Raw genomic sequence first — 24,265 nt, forward strand, 5'->3', positions numbered from 1 at the left:
CTAAAACCTTTTGAGCTTCAAATTCCTCATCTATGGAACAAGGATGAGAAGACTGGCTTCACAAGGTCATGGGGAAATTGGATGGGATTGGGGGGCACAGGTGGGGTCTCAGGAGGAACTCCTGCGCCCTCTCCCGGGAGAGAACCCAGAGCACAGGGCTTTTGAGCCCACAGCTGTTTGCACAGAAGTGTTCCCCTCCACTGTGCAAGGTCAGTCCACTGTGCAGTCCCTCTTCCATTACTAGCACTACTAGCGCCTTAAACTGGAGTTCTAGACCCATTTACTCATTATGGCTTCCTACTACTTTTCTAACCTTGTGTCTTAGAGGCTTTTACTGTAGTGTTTGAAATGTAAATACAGTAGTACTGAGCTAGGGCAACCTGGGTGGCTCAGCAGTTTGGCACCACCTTCGGCCCGGGGTGTGATCCTGGAGTCCCCGGATCGAGTCCTGCGTCAGGCTCCCTGCATGGGGCCTGCTTCTCCCTCTGCCTGTGTCTCTGCCTCTCTGTCTCCTCTCTCATGAATAAATAAATAAAATCTTTAGGAAAAAAAAAAAAAAAAGTAGTACTGAGCTAAAAATGTATTTCTAAAGAAACAACTAAAGTAGGCATGTAAGAAGTAAAAGTTCAGCCCTGGTGGCTCAGCAGTTTAGAGCCTACCTTCGGCCTGGGACCTGATCCTGGGGACCCGTGATTGAGTCCCACATCGGGCTCCCTACATGGAGCCTGCTTCTCCCTCTGCCTGTGTCTCTGCCTCTCTCTGTGTGTCTCTCATGAATAAATAAATAAAATCCTTTAAAAATAAAGTTAAAAAATAGGGATCCCTGGGTGGCGCAGCGGTTTGGCGCCTGCCTTTGGCCCAGGGCGCGATCCTGAAGACCCGGGATCGAATCCCACGTCGGGCTCCCCGTGCACGGAGCCTGCTTCTCCCTCTGCCTGTGTCTCTGCCTCTCTCTCTCTCTCTCTGTGTGTGACTATCATAAATAAAAAAAAAAAAATCTTAAAAAAAAAATAAATAAAGTTAAAAAATAAAAAAAAATAAAAGTTCAGTATTTACTGGCCAAATGAATATTTTCAATGAAAACTTAGTTCTCTTATCATCTCAATACATCATTTGGTTTTGGATAAATTTTAGGTAGAAAAAGAAATCTAAAAATGACAAGTTGCTGAGTCTGGGAAGCTACTTTTCCTACACATTATCTCTGTTTAGAATACACATTTCTTTCATAAAATAATTTTCTTCTTCTGAGATAGTACACAAAATGTTTTCAGAGCCCTGCCACCATGTCACCTGGTGATCCCCTATCTACTACAACCTCTTCTTGACTCTCCCCAGTAGAATGTAAAATGTTAATGTCTCACTCAGCACTCCAAAATAAGTATATATTTCATACACAGTCTGTCATCTGTTTCCTTTTCTCAATTACATCTCATTAAAGAAAAATGTTCTCTTCAGAACATAGCACACCAAAAGGCAAGTATTTCAATCATGTTTGACTTGGTAGAGTGGCATGAGCGGAAAAGAACATTCCAGATTCCTAAACTCTCCTACCCCACTCTCCTTATCCTTTGATACTTAGTAGAGGCTGGTAAGAGGTTCGCAACCCAAGACGGCAAATCACACAACAGGCACTGGTGGACAGTCCCCTCTCTGAGCTGGTAAGAGGCCCTCCATGACACAGGAGTACCAAGAAGGACTCAGTGATGAGTTTGCTTTAAACAGACTTTTTAAGGAATGCCCCACACAGTGACAGATTACCAACAGATAAAGGTCTACAGTATTCCTTAAAAGCTTCAGGAAAAACAAAAAAAGCAAGTTTTGTTCCACTGTTTCCACTTTCTACTGTTGGAGGGCAGGGGACGTGGGAGAGAAAACAGTTGCAGCACATGAGTAAATGACCCTCTGTTCTCATGGCCTCCAGATAAATATCCCTTCCAGATACTTAAAATCATCTTCAAGTGTTAAAACACAAGCAGCTGTATGCTTGTGCTAAAGTTCCTTATAAAGTCTAAACTGTTTCCCTGAAAGAGGTAAAAATGCAGAAAATTTTTAATACTTTTCAGCTTTTAATGAATATAGCAGAAGTCACAAGCACATAAAATGTGAGGTACTTGTCATGTTTTTAAAGAATAGAAGATTTAACAGCCTTTGAGAATCACAATTCTATAAAGATAGACAACCGACCTTAAACTTTATTCTGGAATAAAACCTAAATTAACCTGCTACATTACTATTCAACAAGAAGAAATTCTTTTACCACATGGTATAATCATATAAACACAATGTTCTAAAGCTGTAACTTGAAATTTTGTTTTGTTTTAAAGATTTCATCCATTCATGAGAGACACCGAGAAAGAGGCAGAGACATAGGCAGAGGGACGAAACAGGTGCCCCGCAAAGGAGCCCAATGCAGGACTCGATCCCAGATCCCGGAATCTCGCCCTGAGCTGAAGGCAGACGCTTGACCGCTCAACCACCCAGGAGTCCCAACTTGACAGCTTTTTAACTTCAACACATAATTTCAGTTTGGAAAATATATGCAAGTAATACCACCCTTTTACAGAAATAACGCAAGTATTTAAGCCAGTCATGCCTTTGGTCTGTGAGCTGCACAGGTAGTTTCCTTTAGAAATACAGAAATCCTACCCACCAGCTGTCAGACTTCTAAAGGAGATACTGCAAGAATCTATTTTTTTGGTCCTAGACTTCCCAAACTAGCAGCTCTCATGATCAGATACTGTCCTACAGCATCATGGAATAACTAGAAATAATTATGATATACTGCGGCCTTAGAAGGGAAAATGCCACAAATTTAAAACTTAAATCACGATCAGGTCAATTGAGCTTTTTAAAGTAAGCTATCATTTTCTTGAGAACATTATCTGTATCAGGGCCACCCAAAGAGACTGGTTCAAAGAGAACGCTGAACTAAATAACTGGAAAACCCACTTCCCAAGTCATCAGGGGTAAACAGGCCATTACAATTTCATTTTAAAGTATTAATGGAAACACGAGGCTGCAAATGTGCAATTCCAACATACAATTGTGTGCTACTTTGTCAAAGTGACTACAGTATCAATACAGTGGCCACCAGGCACATGTGGCTATTTAGATGTAATCAAAACTAAATAATTGTCTTAAAATTTCAGTTTCTCATCCCACCGGCCACATTTCTAGTGCTGTAGCTGCAGGTGGCTGGTGGCTGCCATACGGGACAGCACGACACAGCGCATCTCCATCACAGTTGGACCTTGTATGCCTAACACACAGTACCTGCCAGACAGGCAAATTCAAGTCCTCTGGCCTTCCATGTGGCCCTGCACAATACCATGTGGTTTTATGTGTTGTTTTGTTTTGTTTTTAATTTACCATTTCAATAGCCGTACAAACAGAAATTTGTATAAAACTACATCCAAAAGTACAGTGAATCCTTTTAGAGTTAGCTAAACTCATAAAAATATTTTTGAATATATGCTTTGCTTCGGTATAATGCTTTACAAAATGAAAGCGATAAAAAAAGATATCTGATATCATTTTAAATAGCTGAGAAATTTTGCTGTTAATACTTACCTCCCTTTATTTGATAGCCAAGTACAATAAGGATGGCTCAACTCAAAAAGCCATACTCTCAACCTGCAAACAACACATTCTTCGATAAAGGAAAATACGGTGCCAAGTAGAAGAGGTTAATCAGTTTCTTCTTACCAAGTTGTAGAAATATCAGAGAATCAGAGATGCTTTGGTGGGTATCTGAAAATGAGTGTTAATTATCACAGCCACTCTGCCGCACCCTATCATTACCTCCACCCTGATACTCAGCTGTTTGCCTACTTATTTTTAGTTAGCCTACTAAAATGCACCTTTTCCTTCTGGTTTTGGGTCCAATTATCACTTCATGTCCCACATAAAAAAATCACTTGATTCTCTACCATTTGGTGAGAAAATATACAAACATTTTGTATATAATGCTGTCTAAATAGCCAGCTGTTATCTTTAGAATGCCTTTAAAGGCAAATCAAGGAATGTACTTAGTGCTAGAGAACTACACACTTGAAAATGGTTAAAATAGCAATTTTTGTTAGGTACCTTTAATCAGCACAACAATAAAAGCATATCAAGGCAACTGTCTACATCCTGAGATGATCCATTTTTTCATATGAAGCACACTGCTTTCCCCAATAAATTGGTTAGGAATTTTCAAAGTAATAAGATATGAAACCTCACTCAACTTTAAAATTAAAATCCAAGTATATTAAAAGCCAAAGATGAGAAATAAATGTTAAGAAAACAGGTTTCTTTTCAAGTACCCAAGATATGAGAGGATAAAGACACATATAATATGATGCCACTAAATGAAAACTTGCTTCACGTGTTTATGGATCCCAAGATTGCAAACTCTAGAAAAGGTCTTACATCGTCCCTCTTACAAGCTGGGCACTGGACTCGCTGCTTCAGAACCAGCAGCCCTGATCCTCAGCACCACCCAAAGAGCCAGTATGATCATCACCCCCATTTTACAGATGCTGAGTCTGAGACACATCACTTTTTAAAAGAAGGCAGTTCTGGTCCCAAAGGTCATAGCGGAACAAATAGTGAAGCTCTGGCTGTTGTTGGTGGCTTTGAGTCTGTGCTCAGTGCAATGAGAACCACAACGTCTCAAGAGCAACATAACTTTTTTATAAATTCTGATCATCCGGTAATATCGCTGGGAGAGGGAAAACTCCTTAGTTTTAAGGATACCTTGACATGAAACTATCCTTAAAAAATCACACTGCAGGGGTACCTGGGTGGCTCAGTGATTGAGTGTCAGCCTTCAGCTCAGAGAGTGATCCTGGGGTCCTGGGATCCAGTCCCACTTTGAGCTCCCCACAGGATGCCTGCCTCTCCACCTCTCTCTCATGAATGAATAAATAAAATCTTAAAAAAAAAAAAATCACATTGCAACCAATACTTGTCTTGCTTCTATTTTTAGGAAAATTTAGAGACAATCTGCAAAAGTCATTTCAAGAGAAAGAAATGTTAAAAAAAGAGAGAGACAGAGAGGGATCCCTGGGTGGCGCAGCGGTTTAGCGCCTGCCTTTGGCCCAGGGCGCAATCCTGGAGACCCGGGATCGAATCCCACGTCGGGCTCCCGGTGCATGGAGCCTGCTTCTCCCTCTGCCTGTGTCTCTGCCTCTCTCTCTCTCTCTCTGTGACTATCATAAATAAATAAAAATTAAAAAAAAAAAAAAGGGAGAGAGAGAAATGCAAATCCAAGGGATAGAGATTTTAATAGCAAACTCCCCTCATCCAGGTCCATATTGTAACACTGGGTATGTGCATCACAAAATTTACTTTGTAACTAGGTGTTAAACAGGATGCATAACTAACACTTCCCAAATCCCTTAATCCTGGCGGGACAAAATATCCCAAACCAGCGGAACTGCACAACTTCAATTTAGACCAGTCGGCTGGGACCCTGACCCTTTTGGACTCCCCCCCACGACAGAGGCGGGGACCAGGGACCAAACTTCTCCACCTGTGACGGCCTATCAGGGAGCCCACAGATGGGCTCAAAGTTCCCTGCTGCTTCCTCCCCGCACAGGAGGCCCTAAGAAAGCACCAAGAGCCGCGGAGCGACCCGGGGTTGGGGGAGAGGCGCGAGCACAGCTTGGGGGGCGTGCACGAGCCCCCAGCAGCGCAGCGCCCCTCGGGCCCCCCAGCGCGGGCGCTGAGAAGGAAAGCGCCGCTCCACCCACTCCACCCGTGTCTGCCCGCGGCCGCAGGGGGCCCTGCCCTGCCCTGGCCGGGACTCGCGGCGCTGGGGGTTCGGGGAGCCAGGGAGCTCAGGAGGTCTCAGGGTACCCGGAGGATTAGGGTGGGGCGTCCGGAGGAGGGGTGGGGGTGGGGGGCTCGTGGGGGGATAGGGAGCTCTGTAGGGTTGGGGGGTCGAAGTGGGGCTCAGGGGTAGGGGGTCCCGGGCTCAGTGGGGTTCGCGGGCCGGGGAGCCCGGGCTTCGGGGCGGGGACCTGGGGGGAGGAGGGTCAGGGGAGCGGGGGGCCCGGTGGGGAGCCCGTGGGGGAGGGGAGCCCGGGGCGCAGTCGGGCTGCCGTCGCAGAGAGCGAAACGCAAGCAAAACTAAGGCAAGGGCAAGTTTTGTGCCTATTTCGCTCTGACAAAAAGTTTTCTAAAAGGACAAAGCAGCCGCGACTCCCGGGCCCAGCTCTCGACGCTCGCGACCGCACCGAGGACCCAGGAAAGTTTCGGCGGCCGTGCGCGCGCAGCTGCCCGCGGCGGGGGCGGGGGCCGGGGCCGGGGGCCCGGAGGGGTCGGGGCTGCGGCGGGCGGCGGGGGCGGGGGCGGGGGGGGCGGCGGGGGCGGGGGCGGGGGGGGCGGAGGGGGCGGCCGCGCCGCGAGCTGCCCCCCGCCCCCGCCCCCGCCCCCGCCCGGGCGCCCGTCCGCGCGCTTACCGGCATCATCTTGGAGCCGAACCGCATGGAGCCGCGGCCCGAGCCGAGCGGGGCGCCCAGGTCTCGGGAGCGGGGGGCGGCGGCGCAGGGCGAGGCTCCCGGAAGGCGGCCGACCTGTTGCGAGGCGGCCGCGGCGTGGGCGGTCCTCCGAGCCCTCCCCGCGGGCGGGGGCGCCGCCGAGCCGCAGGCCTACCCCCCGCGGCCCCGCCGCCGCTTTGTCTGCTCCGCGCCCGCGACGGCCCGCGCGCCCTCTGCGCTCCGCCCCCCGCGCGCGGCGGCGGGGAGGGGCGGGCCCGGGAGCGCGCCTGCGCGGGCGGGGGCGGGGGCGCGCGGCGGGAGCGGGGGGGGCGGGGCCGGGAGCGCGCGGCGGGGGCGGGGGGGGGGCGGGGCCGGGAGCGCGCCTGCGCGGGCGGGGGCGGGGGCGCGCGGCGGGGGCGGGGGGCGGGGCCGGGAGCGCGCCTGCGCGGGCGGGAGCGGGGACGCGCGGGGGGGCGGGGGGGGGCGGGGCGGGGCCGGGAGCGCGCCTGCGCGGGCCGGGCTGGGAGACCCGCGGGGCGGTCCGGGGGGCGCCGGTTCGCGGCCACTCGCCGGGACTCCGGTGCGACGCTCCGGTCTGACTCGCTTTAACTTAATGAAGGAATGCACTTAAAAATGACTTCAACGGTAGGTCGTACATATTTTTGCCACAGGCACAATAAACAAGCCTTCAAAACGGTTACAAGTGTGCCCAGGGCAGCCCGGGTGGCTCAGCAGTTTAAGCACCTGCCTTCAGCCAGCGCCTGATCCTGGAGACCGGGATCGAGTCCCCCGTCGGGCTCCCTGCATGGAGCCTGCTTCTCGCCTGTGTCTTTGCCTCTCTCTTTCCTGTGTCTCTCATGAATAAATAAATAAAAACAAAAAACAAAAAGTGTGCCCAGCAGCCTTCTGAGGAAGGCGGCTGCCGAGCCTGTCAGGCACTGGGGTGGGGGAGGGAGGAGGAGAGAACTCTGGCGGCGGGGCGGGGTGGGGGGGCGAGGGCCCTGGGAGGGGAAGGAGGGAGAGAGGAGCGGGTGCTGGGGGAAGGGGCCCTTGGGTGCTGGGGGATGGGGGATGGGGGCCCTGGGGGGGCGGATCCCGTGAGGGACACTCCGGGGAAGAGCGGGGGGGGGGGGCACTCGGGGGGCCGTCCTCTGGAGGGAGGCTGAGAAGCGAGACGAGGACAGCACTGCCAGCACCCAGCCTCCAGGACAGGCACCCCCTTTTCCAGATATCCAGCAAATACCTGCACCCTGGCCACGTACCTGGAAAAGATGAAGAAGGGCTAATTCCTTGAGAATGCAAAATTCTCCAAAACCGCGGTTTGACGCCTAGGTAGGTTAGCAGGGGCTCCATGCCGGCTGTTGGTTCAGCGTTTATCAAACACCTGCCGCGCATGGGGAGTGCTCATACTGATGCACAGAACAAAAATTGGAGGCACAGTGCAGTGTAATAGCGCAGCGTATTAGCAATAATTACACAGATTACCAGTAGGGGTACAAAGACAAAATTAAAAGAAGTTGGGGGAGGAGCCTGCAGGTACAACTCTATGGAGGGTGGTCCAAGCAGATGACCCCACCAGACCCAGGACCCAGACCCGAGGCCCCCGAGCTGGAGGAGCACATGTGCACATGACCCCTCCTCCAGGAAGCCTGCCTGGGAGCCAGGCAACTGCAGAGACCACAGGAGGACAGCACAGTGACACGGGCGCACTTGGCCCATGCGAGAGCGTTGGCCACACTCCCAGCGAAGTGGAGAGCCCTGGAAGGGTTTGGAGCAGATGATCTGACCACCGTTTCTCTGGGACCCCCTGCCTGCTGGGCAGAACCCACTGGGCCTTAGCCGAGAACCTGCAGGAAGCTGTTGCAGTAAGCCAGGCTGGACACGGGAGTGGCTTAGGCAGCAGCCGTGGCCTGACAAAGGGGTGAAGGCCCACCCCACGGAATTCCCTGACAGGTTAGCTATGGAATATGAGAGAAAGAAGTCAAGGATAAGTCTAAGAAGTTTGTGCCGGAGAATGAAGCTGCCATCAGCTAGGCTGCAGAAGACCACCAGCGGGCATCCCATCCCAAAAGCCAGCGCATACACAGACAGCAAGAATCCTTCCTGGCAACACACAGCTCATTGAGGGACCATTTAGCCCTAAAAAAAAAAAAACTGGCCCCGTATTACACTGGTTTTCATTATTTTCTTGCACACAAAAAAATCTCAGAAACAACCTGAGATATCATGATCCACCAAACTTCCAGTTTTGGGCAATAGAAAACACGTCTCTTTACCACCTGGAAGCTGGTCACACGCTGTACCTTGTATTTCACATGAACACTGGCCACCCTGGCTTATTAATAAAATGATCATAATGGAAATAGAAGCAAGGGGAGAAAAAGTCAGGAGGATGGCCTGCTTCTGTTTCTTTACTGCCTGTTTTCACAACCACCGGGCAGGAGCGAGAAGGGAGGGGGCAGCAGCTGGCCCCCATCCTGGAGCTCACATCCAGCCCAAGAGAGAAGGTGCTCTGGTGCCAAACAGCAGGTAGGCCTGGGTTGAGGGTTTTGTTTTGTTTCCTTTTTTTTTTTTTTTTTAACCCTAGAAGCATGAAACCAAATACATCCCATGTGATGGCTGTGCCTTTCATGTCCAGCTCTGGGATGGGCTGTTTGCTTCCCTCACCCTGCCTGGCAAGGCTGCTCTCTTCTCTTTCAATCTGCACGCCACTCCGGGAGAGATAAGCCACAGGCCCAGAGCGGGGTGGGGTGCCCCGATCCCAGCTCACCCCCAGGCACAGACTCACTCCTTATCTGTTGGGCTGGAGTTCCAGTGTTCGAGTTCCCTCCTTTCCCACTTCCCTCAGCTGTTCCCTGTCTTCCTGCCTCTCCCCTTCTGGGGCATTCAACCTGTGGGGTCGACCTGCTGACCCTCTGCCCACAGCCCATCCTGTGTCCCTCCACTCTTCCCACATCTCCTGGTGATTCATGTCACTGACATTCTTACATGTCTGTATTTTACCAGGCAGTGCCCCAGACTCTAGAGATAAAACTCTAAACAAAACACATGCTCTGACTTCGTGAAGCTTGTGTTCTAGTGTGGAGTTAGAGTGTAAAAGGAGGAGATCATAATCACCAGAGGGGAAAGCATCAAGGCAAACCTAAGAGACCATGATCAGTATTGGCTAGGGTGGTCGGACAGGACATTTGAGGAACAAATGAGGGAGGAATTGGACTCCAGCCCAGGGGAACAGCAAGCGCAAAGGGCCTGGGGCAGGAGTGTCAGGAGCACCTTAAAGAAACAGCAGAAAGGCCGGACAGCATGCCTGGAGCCCAGTGAACACGGAGGGGAGTCGTCAGAGATGGAAGAGGTAGCCAGGTCTGGATCACCAAGCACCACGTGACATCCCACAAATCATCCCCCCTCTGGAAACCTCAGATGCTCCATTTCCACAGGCTTCTCAGCCTACAAATTGACTCCCTCTTCTCCCATGTTCCCCTCCAGAGATCAGTCATCCAGAAGACAGATGGGGAGAAGCCTCCCGCCAGGAAGGGAAGCCTCTTTACGCCTACCCATCTTTCCCCTTTGCCTCAGACACCTTCCCTTAACCCTCCTACTCTTGTGTGAAGTGCCTACCTTCATGGAAGGCACTTGCACTGGAATCATGTTTGAATTCATATGTCATCTATATTCTGTAGCCATTTGTGCATGTGCATGAATGTATAAATACATGTATACATACATGTATATTATTTGCATTTTTATACTTACTTTTTATTTTATTTTTTAGATTTATTTTAGAGAGTGTGCTCATGCACGGGGGTGAGGGGAGGGGCAGAGGGAGAGGGAGAGAGGGAATCTCAAGCAGACTCCCTGCTGAGCGAGGAGCCCCACATAGGGCTCAATCTCAGGACCCTGTGATCATGACCTGAGCTGAAATGAAAAGTCAGATGCTCCATAGAATGAGCCATCCAGGCGTCCCATTTGCTTTTTTTATTTATCATGGTACTTACCACATGACACAGAAAAAAAAATGCATCTGTCTTCCCAACTAGACTAAGTGGCAAAAACTATGTAACTCATTTATTTGTCTATGCTCAGCCCCAACATTGTGCTCAGGGCATAAGACGAAATCAATAAACGCAGGGTTGATAGTACTAATAATAATGGCAAACTTACCATTCTGTGTCCTCCATGCAGGTTTGGTAAAGTTTGGTCCCTGACCCCTGCAGCAGCCCCGAGGGTGGAGGGTGTCTCCCTGCGTGCCCTCCTGCTCCCTTGATCTGTTCCCCACCCTTGTGGTTGACAAGCTATAGGCCAAATCCAGCCCTCTGTCTGTTTTTCTGTATTGCCCATGAGCAACAATGATTTTCACGTTGTTTCATGGTTGGGGTGGGGGAAGGGGCCTCAGAAAGAAGAGGAAGAGTCTGTGACATGTGAAAATCATGCAAAATTCAAACTTCAGCATCCTTTTGCAAAGTTTTATTGGCACTCAGCCTCACTTACTTGTTGAGATGTGTTGGTTGCTGCTTTCACGCTGCAGCAGCAACTGTATGCCCTACAAAGCCTGAAATGTGTACCATGTGGCTCATTACAGGGAAGGTGCCTGCTCCTGCCCCAGCAAGCCTTTAGAAGGTCTTCTGAGCAGAAGTGTCAGATGTCCCTCGATGCTTCCACATGTGCAGTGAAGCAGGAGGCATGTGGTTGGAGCAGCGTGGACGGTGAAAGGGCATGAGGGCGGTGAGTCATACATGGACATTTATTACACTCTTCTGTCTTCTTGTGCCTTCTCTAAATTCTAGATAGTACCATGTTTCTGGGAGTGCCCAAGGAGCTCAGTTGGTGAAGCGTCTGCCTTCAGCTCAGGTCATGATCTCAGGGTCCTGGGATTGAGCCCTGCATCGATCGGACTCCCTGCTCAGCGGGAAGTCTGCTTCTCCTTCTACCTCTCCCCTCACTTGTGCTCTCTCTCTCTCTCTCAATAAATAAAATCTTTTAAAAAAATATATCACAGTCTATGTGGCTGAAACCACAGGAATTTATTTTTTCCAGGTGTGGAGGCTAGGAAGTCTAAGGTCAAGACTAGTCTAGTCATTGGCTAGTCTAGCCAATTTTGCTCCCTGGTGAGGGCTCTCTTCCTTGCAGAACAACTGCCATCTTCAAAGCATATCCTCATGTGCTCAGATAGAGAGAAAGCAAGCTCTCTGGAGTCTCTACTTATAAAGGATGCATACATTATCTTAATCTGAGGGCCCCACCCTCATGACTCCACAGAAAAGTAACTCTTTCCAAAGGCCCCACCTCCAAAGACCATCAGATTGCAGGTCAAGGCTTCAACATGCGAATTTTGAAGGGACACCACTAGGTCCACCGCAGCCAGTGTATTGTCCTATCCTACGGCCATAGATTATATCTATCACCCCAACAAGTGTCTCTTAAATGCCTATGAGAGCTACAGGTTGTACAAGGGTAAAATGATTTCTGGAACCCAAACTCATTGCTAGAATACAAATCTTGTCCTTCCAATGGTTGGATGCATGGGGTCAGCATCCATGAAGAACTCTATAATTCTTGAAAGTCAAGAAAATCTACTTGATGAGATAGATTTCAAAAAGTTGAATTGAGGCTTCACTATGGATAATGAAGAGAAATCTACCAAATATACTGACAATAGAGACTTTCAAGTGCCAAGATGTCACCACAGCCACAAGCCATCATCAGAGGCTGCTGTGGCACACACACACAAAAGGGGTTCTATTCCACAGTGAGGAATGTGCACCCATGTCTTCCTGGTCTCTATTAAATATTAAGTTGGAGTGAATTGCATTCTAGTCATTTAAAAACCATTTTAAACCATTTTTAAATGGGCTTTCTTCAAATATTTTTCAAGAGTACCTGTGAAAACCACACTGGTTTTGTAGATAAACGGCCACAGGTCCTTTGAGGAAAGGACCAATTCCTAAAGTTGTTGACATTCTTTTTTGCCAGCACACAGTTTTACCAGCAGTTAATCATTACAAGAATGCCATCATGTTGCTACTATTAAAATTTTTTCCCAGTAGCCAAAGATAAACAATTAGGGAAAATCTCGTGCTCTCACTCTCTCTCAAATAAATAAACACAATCTTAAAAAAAAAAAAAAAAAAAAATCTGGGACACCTGGGTGGCTGAGTGGTTGAGCGTTTGCCTTTGGCTCAGGGAGTGATCCTGGGGTCTTGGGATCGAGTCCCACATTGGACTCCCCGTGGGGAGACAGCTTCTCTCTACCTCGCTGCCTATGTCTCTACCTTGCTGTGTCCCATGAATAAAAAAACAAACAACAACAACAACAAAATCCTTTGGTAAAAAAAATAAAAAAATAAAAATAAATAAGACAAACCTGAAACGGGAAATACCCTGTTTAAAGAGAATTTTCACTTCAGATTGATGAGGCTGCAAGCTCTAGCCAGGGAAGTTTGTTTTTCTTTCAGTACTTTGTTCTCTCAAAGTGTTTATAAATTGATTCTGGGGAAAGTATAGATCTCTTCTCAAATGTACTTCACATTTACCACATCTCATAGGATAAATATGAAATCAGAAAAAAAAAAAAAAAACCCACATCAGAAAAAAAAAAAAACCACCCCACATCAGGCATGCTTATACATATTACAAAGGATCAACAAGTTCTCCCTGTCTGTTTAAATATGCTTTTATTTACAAAAAAAAATCAATTTATGTACAACTTTTCAGGTTAATTCAGTAAACACTACTGAACATATGGTGGGAGCCAAGAGCAGTCTGGGGCCTGAGAGGTTCAGACTAGTGTGGGTGAGACTTGGAGCTGGGATTGCAGCCCAAGGGCTCTGAGTCCAAGGTCTGCATTCCTGATCCCCACATCGCTGTCCCTTCAGGGTTAAACATGTCTACACTGAGTGCTGGGGGCACAGGGCCAGCTGGCCAGAGTACAGGATAAATAAGGTCCAAACCCCGAGCAGCCTCATGGAGAAAAGCGCATCCATGAGCACGAGTGACGGCAAACGTGCAGATGCTCCAACGGGAGCCACACAGGAACTATCCCCCAGCCCTTCCAGGACCAGGCAGTCTGGAAAGTCCACACAGGGACAAGGGCTCTTCACTTGAGTATAAAAGATGAGCTTACGTGGGGTGTCTGGATGGCTCCTTCGGTTGATCATCCAACTCTCGGTTTCAGCTCAGGTCATGGTCTCAGGGTCGTGGGATCCAGCCTGGTGTCAGGCTCCCTGCTCAGCGGAGAGTCTGCTTCTCCTTCTCCCTCCCCTGCTCACTCTATCTCTCTCTCTCAAATAAGTAAATAAATTTTTAAACAAATTAAAAACTAAAGATGAGCTTCCATGAAGTTGATGTGTTTTCTATTTTATTTGCTTGAGGCCTTGATTTACTGGGAGGAAGTTTTTTCATATAAACAATGTTTTAAAAAATAAAAATAAGGGATCCCTGGGTGGCGCAGCGGTTTGGCGCCTGCCTTTGGCCCGGGGCGTGATCCTGGAGACCCGGGATCGAATCCCACGTCAGGCTCCCGGTGCATGGAGCCTGCTTCTCCCTCTGCCTGTGTCTCTGCCTCTCTCTCTCTCTCTCTCTCTCTCTGTGACTATCATTAATAAAAAAAAATCTTTAAAAAAAATAAATAAATAAAATAAAAAATAAAAATAAAAAAATAAACAATGTTTTATTGAGTGTGTACTACATGCATAGCAATGTGAAATAGACGAGTAAGACGTAATCTGTGCTCTGGACCAGCTCATACAGCTGGGAGGGGGCCACAGGGTCAGAAATGACAGTGAGTAGATCCACAGTTTATAGCACACTCACCCTATGCCACGCAGCAGGCTAACCCTTTATAAACTTTTTGTCCTATGATTTTCACTAACCCTACAAGGAGGTACTACTATCTCCACTTTACAGATAGATAGAGGGGCTAACTCTGATCCACTCAATAAATATGAAGAACTCTGTAAATGTGTCAGGGACAATCCAAGGCTCTGGGGACATCATGGTACAATAGGCATCTCTGGCCCTGCTCCACATTCTGGATGCTTTTGTTCTCATTGAGTGTGACAGATGAGAAGCTAATAAACAGGACACATGCTTCAAAGAAATTAAGAGAAGATGGTGCAATTGTACTCAATGAGGTATGTGTTTCAGAAATGGTGATCAGGAAAGTTCTATCTGAAGGGATGGCATTGGTTTCATTTATCATTTTTAAGTCATCTCTACACCCAACATGGGGCACAAACTCACGAGCCTAAGATTGAGAGTCTTGTGCCCCATCAACTAAGTTGGCCAGGCGCCCCTGCACAGATGGCGTTTAAAGTGAGATGTGAATGAGGAACCTCCTGCAGAAATTCCAAATGAGCAGGCCCGGCAGAGGCAGCAGCAAATGCCAAACCCCTGAGGGAGACATGAGCTTGGTTCCCCCAACAGGAAGGGCCAGGGTGGTGGTGGCTGGAGCTGAGCATCCCACCCCAAGTCCTATAGCTGATAAACAGTAGGGATGATGGTCAGATCCCCATGTGTCTAGGCCACGGTGGACTGTGAAGCTAATTGCCTAAAGGAACAAATAGAACATTCCACATGTTGTCAGAGACCTGTGTGTTCTCAAGTTAACTTGAGCACAACTCAGAGGAGGGGAACCTATGGAATGAAAAGTCGACACAGAGAAGAGTTGCCAGCAGAAAGGCTTCCAGATGGCGAGAGACACAAAGACAAATGAAGCCCCATCTCACACAAGTGGTGCCAAATCCACCTTTGTCCCACCCTAGCCTTCACCCCGATCCAGTACGCACCCTTCGTTCAAACCTCTTGTTGGACTGAGGGCACGCAGCTCTGACACTTGAGGTTAGGAGTTTAGATTAGCCTCACGCCAAAACCTTCCAGCTCCCCGAAGGTGCCAGCACAGAACAGCAGGCCAGAGGCCATCTGCTCCCTGAGTTCTCAGTGGGAAGAGCTGTCGGGCGGGAGGCTCTGCAGGAGACCGCGCGGGGTGGCCGGCCAGGCATTGTGTAACGGGGGTGCACAAAGGAGGTGGGGGCCGTGTGCAGAGGAGTTGTTATGGGAGAGTAATCTAAGGCAAGTGGCAGAGGCTAGACAGTGGCAGGCAGGCATCATGGACGGGGAGGGCAGAAAAACTTGGTGAAAAGGGACTCCTCGCAGAAATCTAAGATGTATTGTTCTGACAGCTCGTTGGCTCAAATGAGCCCGTTCTCATTCAGGTCAGTCAGGAATTCACAGCACAGCCCTGGCCCAGAGAAAGTTCACTTGGCCCACGGAGCTGGGCCTCTTCTGTGTGTGCAGGTACAGGGATGGTCACGTGGCAGCTCGGCAGGGGGAGGAGATTCAGCTCCACTTCCCAGCCAAGAGCTGGCACAAGAGCAGGTGCTTTTCCAGGGTGTGTGACATGTGACCTGTGAGCATGCACGTAGTCCCTGGGGTCTGCAGAAGTAGCAATTCTGGAATGAGATAAACCCCAAACCATGTTCTTTCAGGATATGATGAAGGAAAAAAAAACAGAAATGCAGGTATAGAATTTAGCTTGGATTTTAAGTCTGCACCAGGCCTCAAAACAAAATGTGGTGTCTTATTAAATTGTCCCAACAACCCTGTGAAAGGGGTACTGTTGTAGCCTGGGCTCGCAGATGCAGAGGAGAGCCTGCTTGCAGGGCCAGGTATGCGGTCTCCGGGTTTTCCTGATGTGGGGTCCACAGGCAGCATTGCTACATGCCTCATGCGGGCAGTCCTCTGAGTTCAGACAAGTGTATAAACTCGCACAAGTACCACCAGATTGAGCTACACCATCTTCCCTGCATCTGGCAACCACTGATCTACTTTCCGATTCTCATGGGTTCCTGGTGCCAAAAAAACGAAATCAGACAGCACGAACCTGAGGTGTCTCTTGTGTCTGCAAACTTCTCAGATGATACCCCTGAGAAGTATTCACGGGACCACATTGTTGATGGGTCCTCCTCAATGCTGAGCAGCATCCGCTGTTTGTCTACACCTTTCCCTCCTGATAGGCATGTGGGTTGTTCCCTGGCCTGGCTCTTAGGGATAAGCCTGCTATCAACGTTCATGGACTCAAGTCCCTTTCTGAGCATTTGTTCTCATTTCTCTTTGGTAAGTATCTAGATCAGGATCCCAGGACCCCGAGATTGTGACCTGAGCCGAAGGCAGATGTTTCACCGATAGAACCCCCAAGGTGCCTCGAGTCGTTTTTATCTCTTACTGGTGTCTTTCAAAGAGCAGAAATTCTAATTCGATGAAGTTCAGTGTAGCTTTTTTTTTTTTTTTCGCTTTGCGCTTTTGGTGTCATAAGAAATCTTGCTTAACCCAAAATTTCAAAGATTTTTTTTCCCATATTCTTATGGAAATTTTATAATTGTAACTTTTGGGTTTAAGTCCAAGATCTATGAAATAAGGTCATAGCTCTTTTTTCCCTGGATGGATATCCAGTTTGTTCCAGTGAACTAGGTTATCCTTCCCCCATGTAATCATCTTGGCTGCTTTGTCCACCATCAATTAGCCATGTACCTGTGGGTTTACTTTTGGGCAGTCCACACTGTCCCATTGGCTTCCAGGTGTCACGGCACCTGTGCCCCTCGTGACCTCCTCCCTGCAGTACCCTGCCTGCCCCAGCCACCACTCAAGCCGCAAAACAGCCTCCCCAGCTCAAAGAGGCACCCACGCTCATTCATTTGGGCCCTGCCTGATGACAGCAAGTCCAGAAGTTGTCCCCAGACAGGGCAAATGGGACTGATCCAACGAGATGTATATCTCAGAGACAGCCCTGTACTGTGTGTTGTGAAGACGTCTAAAACATAGAATGTGCGAGGACTGGAAGCAGCTTATCTGGTTCCCTATTGGACACAATGCACAGGTGTCCACTAACTAGCTGACCTCACACAGGAAGTTCCAGGAGACCATGAGAGTGCCATACATCACAAAGTCCTGAGGCAGGACCCAGACATGTCCTGTGGGTCTGAACAAGGGACCAGTATCACCTTGGACTTGGGGCTGACAGGTTTGCTGAACCACATGACTGCCTGGCTGCTCTGGGTGCCACACCTGACCCAGAGCTGAGCCTCACAGCTGCACTCAGAAGCAGCAGACTCGTTGACACTGTTACCTCTGGGGCGTGCATGTGACTCAGAGAGCAGGACGTTGGGGAGATGTGCTGAACCAAACCACGGAACCAGGCTAGCAGGCGGGCCTGCGTACCTGACACTGGCTGGACCTCGGGGTGGGGAGAGATGTTTGCCGATCCTGCCTGCCGCCATCAGGTAAACGACTCCCTCAGGGTCATGCTATCAGCCTAAGCCACAAATCTAACATCAGTCTGACAATAAGCTTTTTTAGATACCTATTGGGGTGGCTGGGGGGCTCAGTGGGTTAAGCATCTTCCTTCAACTCAGGTCGTGATCTAAGGATCCTAGGATTGAGCCCGGCATCAGGCTCCCTGCTCAGCGGGGAGTTTGTTTCTCCATCTGCCCCTCTACTCTGCTCATTCTCTCTCTCTCTTTCTCTCTCTTTCTCTTTCTCTCTCTCTCTCTCTCAAATAAATATTTTTTTAAATAAAAATAAATTTTAAAAAAAGATGCAGGGCATAATGAATAGAAGGAATTTTCAACAAGCCTGTGTTCACCTGCCAAAGTCTGCCCAGAAAATAAAACTTCGTTGGTCAGTCTCTAAAAAGTAGCATAGCAGATGGACTCGGTGTCACAGGACTGCAGAGGAAGCCACCTCAGCCACTAACTAGTTGTGTGGCATTGGACCATTAATTTAAATCTCTGGAAGCCTCAGTGTCCTCATCTGTAAATGGCCAGCCAGCCGCACCTGGCTCTCAGATTACTGTACTGGTAACAACACCAAGTACCAACCTAATCCAGGGCCCTATGGGGCACCACTCAGAGACCTGGCAGCTGAAAGGCCCCTCGGCCGTGCAGGACCTGGTGGCTGATGCGATGGCCCCAGGGGGCAGCAGACTTATGATAAGTCCCCAGGCTGAGGATCCCAGGGAAATACCTAATACTGTCATAGAAACACTTTCCAAATGGTCCCAGATCCTACAAATGGGCTCAGTTGGATTATAAGGAATGGAATTAGCAATTAAGTTCTAACTTAAAATGTTTGTGAAAACAAACTTCCTTTGGATTAAAAACAAATTTTTGTGTGATTGTGAACTCTGTAAAGGAGTTAGATGTAAATTTTTATTTTTATTTTTTTTATTTATTTGAGAGAGAGAGTGACAGAGAGAGAGAGAGAGAGAGAGAGAGAATACAAGCAGGGGGAGCAGCAGGTAGAGGGAGAAGCAGATCTCCATCCCCGGGCTCCATCCCAGGACCCTGAGATCATGACATGAGCTGAAGGCAGATACTTCACCGGCTAAACCACCCAGGGGCTCCCGGAATTAGATTTATATTTTAACATTATTGTTTTTGCAAGTCTGAATAAAGTTTTTACCATACATCAAAGTGCTTTCCTGGTGAGCATCGCTCACAATAATCCCGCGAACAAGATTTGTCCCATATACAACTTACGGAAACCACACACCCCTCTTCTAAATGTCTGATTTTTTTTTACAAAAAAAGTTTTTATTTTATTTTATTTTTTTTATGTGAAACAGCTTTAAAAAACAAAAAGTCCTAAGCCCAACCAAACTGTCACTTGAGAATAAGTTACTGGTCCTCTTCCCAGAAGCTACCAGACATGATCTCTGAAAATGGTTCACCATCCAATGGACCAATAAATTCCCACAAAATCATGCGAATCAGGAGGTTCAAACCTTCGTGTGCACTTTCATGACACTTGTAAGACCGCCAGGCCGTCAGGATATGCATGTCGGAAGCACTGCTGAGTCTCTGACGGATGTCACTGGTGGGCAGCAAAGGCAGCGCCACCATTGGTGCGATGCTGGAGGGGCGAGGAGTGCCTGGCAACTGCTCCCTCCCTCTTCTATAGAACTTCCATTTATTTATTTCTGTACCATTCCTTTCACGTTCTGTCCTTGATGTGTTTTTCCAAAAGACATTCTGGCACCAAAGTAACTCAGAGACTTTGGGAACAAATTGAAAGAAGCCAAGGGGCAGGTGAGCAGGGCCAGTGGCCTGAGTCTCTGGGAGCAGGAGGGGGGAGGACATCACAGCAACACCAGGGCAGCCCAGTGAATTTGTTACCACGTCATTATGAGGCTCTGAGGAAGGACAGCGCACTCTGGAAGTCCCACCTCAGTGACTCCAGGACTCTCACCCTTACATGATGTCATCTCCTCTGAGTGTGGGTGGGATGATCCACGTGATGGTTTTACCTTTTCTGGCACAGGGGAGCTCCTCCACGTAGGCCAGGATGAAGCACCGAGTCTCCTGCGGGAAGAAGGCAGAGACTTGAACTGGGGCGGTTTCACCCGAGGGGGTCCTCCTGCTTCGGAGATGGGGGGCCATATGCAAGGGCCTGAGAGCAGCCTCCAGGAGCTGAGCGCCACCCAAAAAAAGACAAGGGGCCTCCTTTCCATGACAGCAAGGAGATGAAGTTGGTGGGGAACCCAGATGAGCTGCAGAGCAGGGTGACCCCAGACCCTCTGGGGAAAGTCCCCCAGTGGCCCCCTTGGTCTCCCGCCTGCTCAGCCACATCACCTGCAGTGCTGTAGGGCCACACCGTTGAGTATATGCAGAGATGCAGAGCTGACATGGGTGACAGGTGTCCCTGAGGGACAGGTAGGGCTCCAGATGCTGAGAAGAAGGCAGGCGAGAGCAAGACCACATGTGGGGGTGGGAAGGTCTGGGTGCCCGGGGGTGCTAGTGGTGCTGGCCTGGGGCCAGGCTCCCTGCAAGGAGTCTGAGGTCAACTGGAGAGATCTGGGGAGCCATCCCGAGCAGCTAATCTCTTCTCAGGGACATCATGAAGCCTTGCGAGCCAGGAGTTCCTTTGAAGGCTACTCCGACAGTACACGCAGGGCAGGTTGGAGGCAGACACAGAGGCAGGAAGAATATCAGGAACTTGTCACCACTGTCCAGGGGACAGGCAGGGGTCTTTCAGGGCCCACTAGGCCCCCGGCAAGTGCAGGTCCCTTCAGTGACAGGGGACAGAAGCACTGAAGAAACATCTGTCTTCTAGAGGCATCTAGATGCTTCCTGAAAGGGGCCGGGCGGGGGGAGTAATGCCGGTACTGCTCAAAGCAGTGTGGACTCTTGGTAATGCTCTTCCTCCTTCCCCATCTCTCTGCTTCTTCCCTGCACCCAGGTCTTCAGATCAAGCTCTGCTGTGGGGAAAACCCACATGCATTCGTTCAGGCAAGAGCATCCAACCCAGCTGGCGCTGCAGACGAGAAGGGGGCACAGAAACGGTGGGCCACAGGCAGCACCTTTGGGAGCGCACCAGGTTTAAACCCAAGGGTCACGGCAGGAAAAGGCAAGCGGGGGGTGGAAACGTATGATGTGTGGCCTTGAACCAACATTTACACCAATATCAAGAATATACATCATCAGTAATCTCGTATTCTCGTATTCTACGTCCCCTACCCCACTGTCCTTTGTCATAAAACACTAAGTCAAAAATGCCCATTGTTATTGGTGGCAGTGGCAGGGAGGTGGGGGGCAGACAAAAGTCCCAGAGGCTACCAGCAGCTCTGGGCACATGGGCCCTACTGGTTTTTTGCCTGTGGTGGTCACATCGCCTCCCGGGCCGTGGCCCCATGCGATTCTGCCTGACCCATGTTCCCGTCACCTGACAGCTCACAACCTTCTAGAACCCACGTACAGCTTACCTCCCTGGACGGAAAGATGCAAGATGTAGTCTCACCTTCATCTGCAAGCAAACCAGAGCAAACAGTGTGTCTCTTCTGAGCTTCCAGCAGGACTGTAGCTTTCTAACTTAACCCCAATTATGTGGAAAGAGAAAGGACATCTAAGACCCCAAATGCCAACAGAACCAAAGATGAAGCCCTGAGGCTCAGCTAATGTGCTTCTCATTGCTGCCTCAGAAAACAAGGTGGTGTTCTAGGTCAAATGCTGAGGGCTCTCTCATTTTTTGAGGGCTTACAATTAATTGAGCACTTTCACCACCTTATTTCATGATGTTCTCATGTCAACTCCATGTCCTAGTTATCAGATCTCCATCCTCGAGAAGGGACAGCCATCTGAGGTGGGTGAGTGATGATCTGTGGCTGAAATCTGGCCTCCCCGCTTCCAGATCCTGCTCTTTCTACTGGTCATGCGGACGTACCCGCAGGCTCGGTAGGTAAAGCGTCACATGCCACAATGGAGAGGACAGGCCAGCGCTATTTCCCCTGTGTAGATGACCCCTAACACTTTTGTGACCTCCATGGGGTTTTCCATATTTACCTTCCAGAGAACAGAGGCAAACAGTTTGCTAAATTCCTGTGGATCAATACTATTAAGTCAACCCTAAAATGAGTGTGCACAGTATGATGCTTCCTGAGATGACTCGCCCACATATGGGCCGGCCAACAACCCTGAAGACATCTGTTTTCCCTGAGCCATGCCCCGTTCCATCCTCTGGGTTAATCCCCCTGTAAGTCCTCCCGCCCAGTGCCCCCTGTGGGCTCACTACCTGCTGCCTGAGAGGGGGTCCCCACTATGTGACTTCCTATGTTTTCTTGGTGAAGACGTCCACACATACACGCAAGCCTGCAACATGGCTGAGTGCCAGAGGTCATTCAAGGTTAGGGGTTCATCAGAAGCTAAAGATTCACAGTGAAAGCGGTGCTCCAGAGAAGCGTCCTGGCCCACTCTTCCTAGCAAAGCTACCTACTCCTGCCACAGATGAAGGAATAGCACATAATTGGAGGGGAATACAAGGTGTGCTGTAGGAGTTTGCATAGACTCGATAATATTCTGTCTGTCTGGCCTTTATCCCCTCTTCCTGGAGCTGCAGAGAGGGCGCAGCCAAGGCTGCTGGGAAGGGGGGTCATGTTGATTTCCCTACACAAATAACACATTTGTCAACGTGGGAAAAACTCAGAGAAGCTGACATCCTTCCCAAACTACTGATTTAATAAACACAATGGGCTGAAACAGTAATCTACTCCTCAAACTCTGGGAGGTTGGACCCGCATCACCCGCCAGCCAACAGACCTTGACTGTAGTTTCCATCGGCAATACTAAAGCCACCCAAAGACCAAGTGTCAGAGAAGAGGTGAGTTCAGAGGAAAACATGGGTCCAGGGGGACAAAAGGAGCCAATGGCATATATCTCTGTCCAGGATCCTGCACGTCCCTGAGAAGTATCTTCTGCTGGGAAGGGGCTGTTGTCCATCAGGCTTCCAGAACATGGGGGAAGCACTCCCCACTGCCATGTTTCCTTGCCTGTGTCCTATGTTTCGGAAACAGTCTTCTGATTCCCAGTGCAGTCACCGAGAGCCCCGCTACCACTGGGGATGGCAGCTCTCCTACAGGCACAAATCAGAGACCCAGGCATTCTGGTTGCTGGAAAGGAAACCCCTTCCTGCAAATCATTCTGCTGGAATTCTACTGAACAGGAGTCTGTCCCTCAGTGGACAAAGAAAATCCAGGTGCTGGCCCTAAAAATCCCAGGACTGAGCTACGGTAAGCCCTGAGCTCAGGGACACCTTGGAGGTGCCAGGGCCGTGTGAGACCACTGAATTCCGATGAGTGAGAACCCCCATGCTCCCCTAAAAAACACCCTTTACACATCAGAATTCCTAGAAGTCACGCCTGCATCATGAGGAATCCTTTGAGAAAGTCTTGCTGGGAAACAATTTTTAAGTATTTGGTTGCCCACAAAAATATCTGATGGTTTCCCTTCCCCCCACCATGGACTAAGTACCTACCATATATTTATGTGTCTGTACACGCACAGATCACGTATGTGTATGTGTGTATGTGCTCATTCTTCCTGACTTGTTCCTTTTACCACCATGTTTACATGTCTCTGCACCAGGGGCCAAAATCAGGTGCTCAAAGCATCACCCATGGTCTCAGCCACAACTCCCACCTGTAGGCACAGTGCCATGGGGCAGACCACACCATGGATGACTCAAGGCAGGCCTGGTCACCCAGCTGTCCCCTGCTCTCAGCCCTCAGGCCGCGGAAGTCCAGCTGCCCACAGCAGGCCCCCATCCCACCTCCTAGAGTGACAGTCCTCCTGGCTCTGCTGTGGCTTCCCGCCCGCGGACATGTCCTGCTGCTCCCGGTTCTGTCAGGGCGCGGCTCCCAGCCTTCTCCTGCATCCAGGAAAGTGCTCACCCAGCAGGTCCTCTTTCTCACTTGGGCCCTGGGGTGGGTCCGCAGATGGTGAGGAGCCAGGAAGCAGGACAATGTCCCTCCCAGGAGGAGGCTGGCAGAGAGCCGCAGCTAATGAGCACTTCTGGCTGCAAGGACTTTCCAAAACAGCTGAAGGCGTGGGCAAGGACAGTCTCCCTGGCACATGTCAGATTTGCCTTTAAAGGAATCCAACTGCCTTCAGGAAGAAACGTCCAAAGTACTTAGCCTGGTGATCAAGGTTCTGCAGTTTCACCCTAGAACACCATCCACGTGGCTCGCCTCTTGATTCCCTCCATGTCATTGCACCCTGGGCGGGTCCCAGGCAGCGCACCCCTCAGACCCTGGCTCACATGTCCCCTCCCTCGAGCAGTCGGACAGCATTTTTCCCTCAAACCCAGTCCCTTGGAGACGCTGACAGCCCCAAAGGGCAGCAAAGGAGAGCAGACACAAAAGCCCCAACAGCTCTCTAGTCCAACAGGTGGTCACATCCAGGACCACCCCAGGGTGGGACCTCATCACCTTTCAAGACACACACACCCCCTGCCCCGCCACCCCACCCCCCACCCCC

The 24,265-nt window shown here is 49.8% G+C and overlaps 1 protein-coding gene and 2 long non-coding RNA genes across 6 annotated transcripts in view; 1 reads left to right on the forward strand and 2 right to left on the reverse strand.

The window, feature by feature from the left end:
* Positions 1-6,607, reverse strand: part of TP53BP2 (tumor protein p53 binding protein 2) — a 56,042-nt gene extending 49,435 nt beyond the window's left edge. For 2 of the 4 annotated variants that reach the window (XM_077901242.1, XM_077901241.1), the window contains exon 1: positions 6,450-6,607. In XM_077901242.1, coding sequence (XP_077757368.1) covers positions 6,450-6,476 — 27 coding nt within the window. In that variant the 5' untranslated portion in view covers positions 6,477-6,607. The remainder of the gene's footprint in view (positions 1-6,449) is intronic. The other 2 variants (XM_077901246.1, XM_077901245.1) reach the window with 2 other exon arrangements.
* Positions 6,608-17,418: 10,811 nt separating this feature from the next.
* Positions 17,419-20,944, forward strand: LOC144315920 (uncharacterized). Its single transcript, XR_013381656.1, has 2 exons — positions 17,419-17,740; positions 20,697-20,944. It is a non-coding gene; the product is annotated as an uncharacterized LOC144315920 (long non-coding RNA).
* Positions 19,046-23,930, reverse strand: LOC144315918 (uncharacterized). The gene is made up of 2 exons (XR_013381653.1): positions 23,559-23,930; positions 19,046-19,819 (listed from the first exon to the last, which is right to left on the reverse strand). It is a non-coding gene; the product is annotated as an uncharacterized LOC144315918 (long non-coding RNA).
* Positions 23,931-24,265: the final 335 nt, after the last annotated feature.

Source organism: Canis aureus, chromosome 6 (assembly GCF_053574225.1).
Source record: "Canis aureus isolate CA01 chromosome 6, VMU_Caureus_v.1.0, whole genome shotgun sequence".
NCBI lineage: Eukaryota > Metazoa > Chordata > Mammalia > Carnivora > Canidae > Canis > Canis aureus.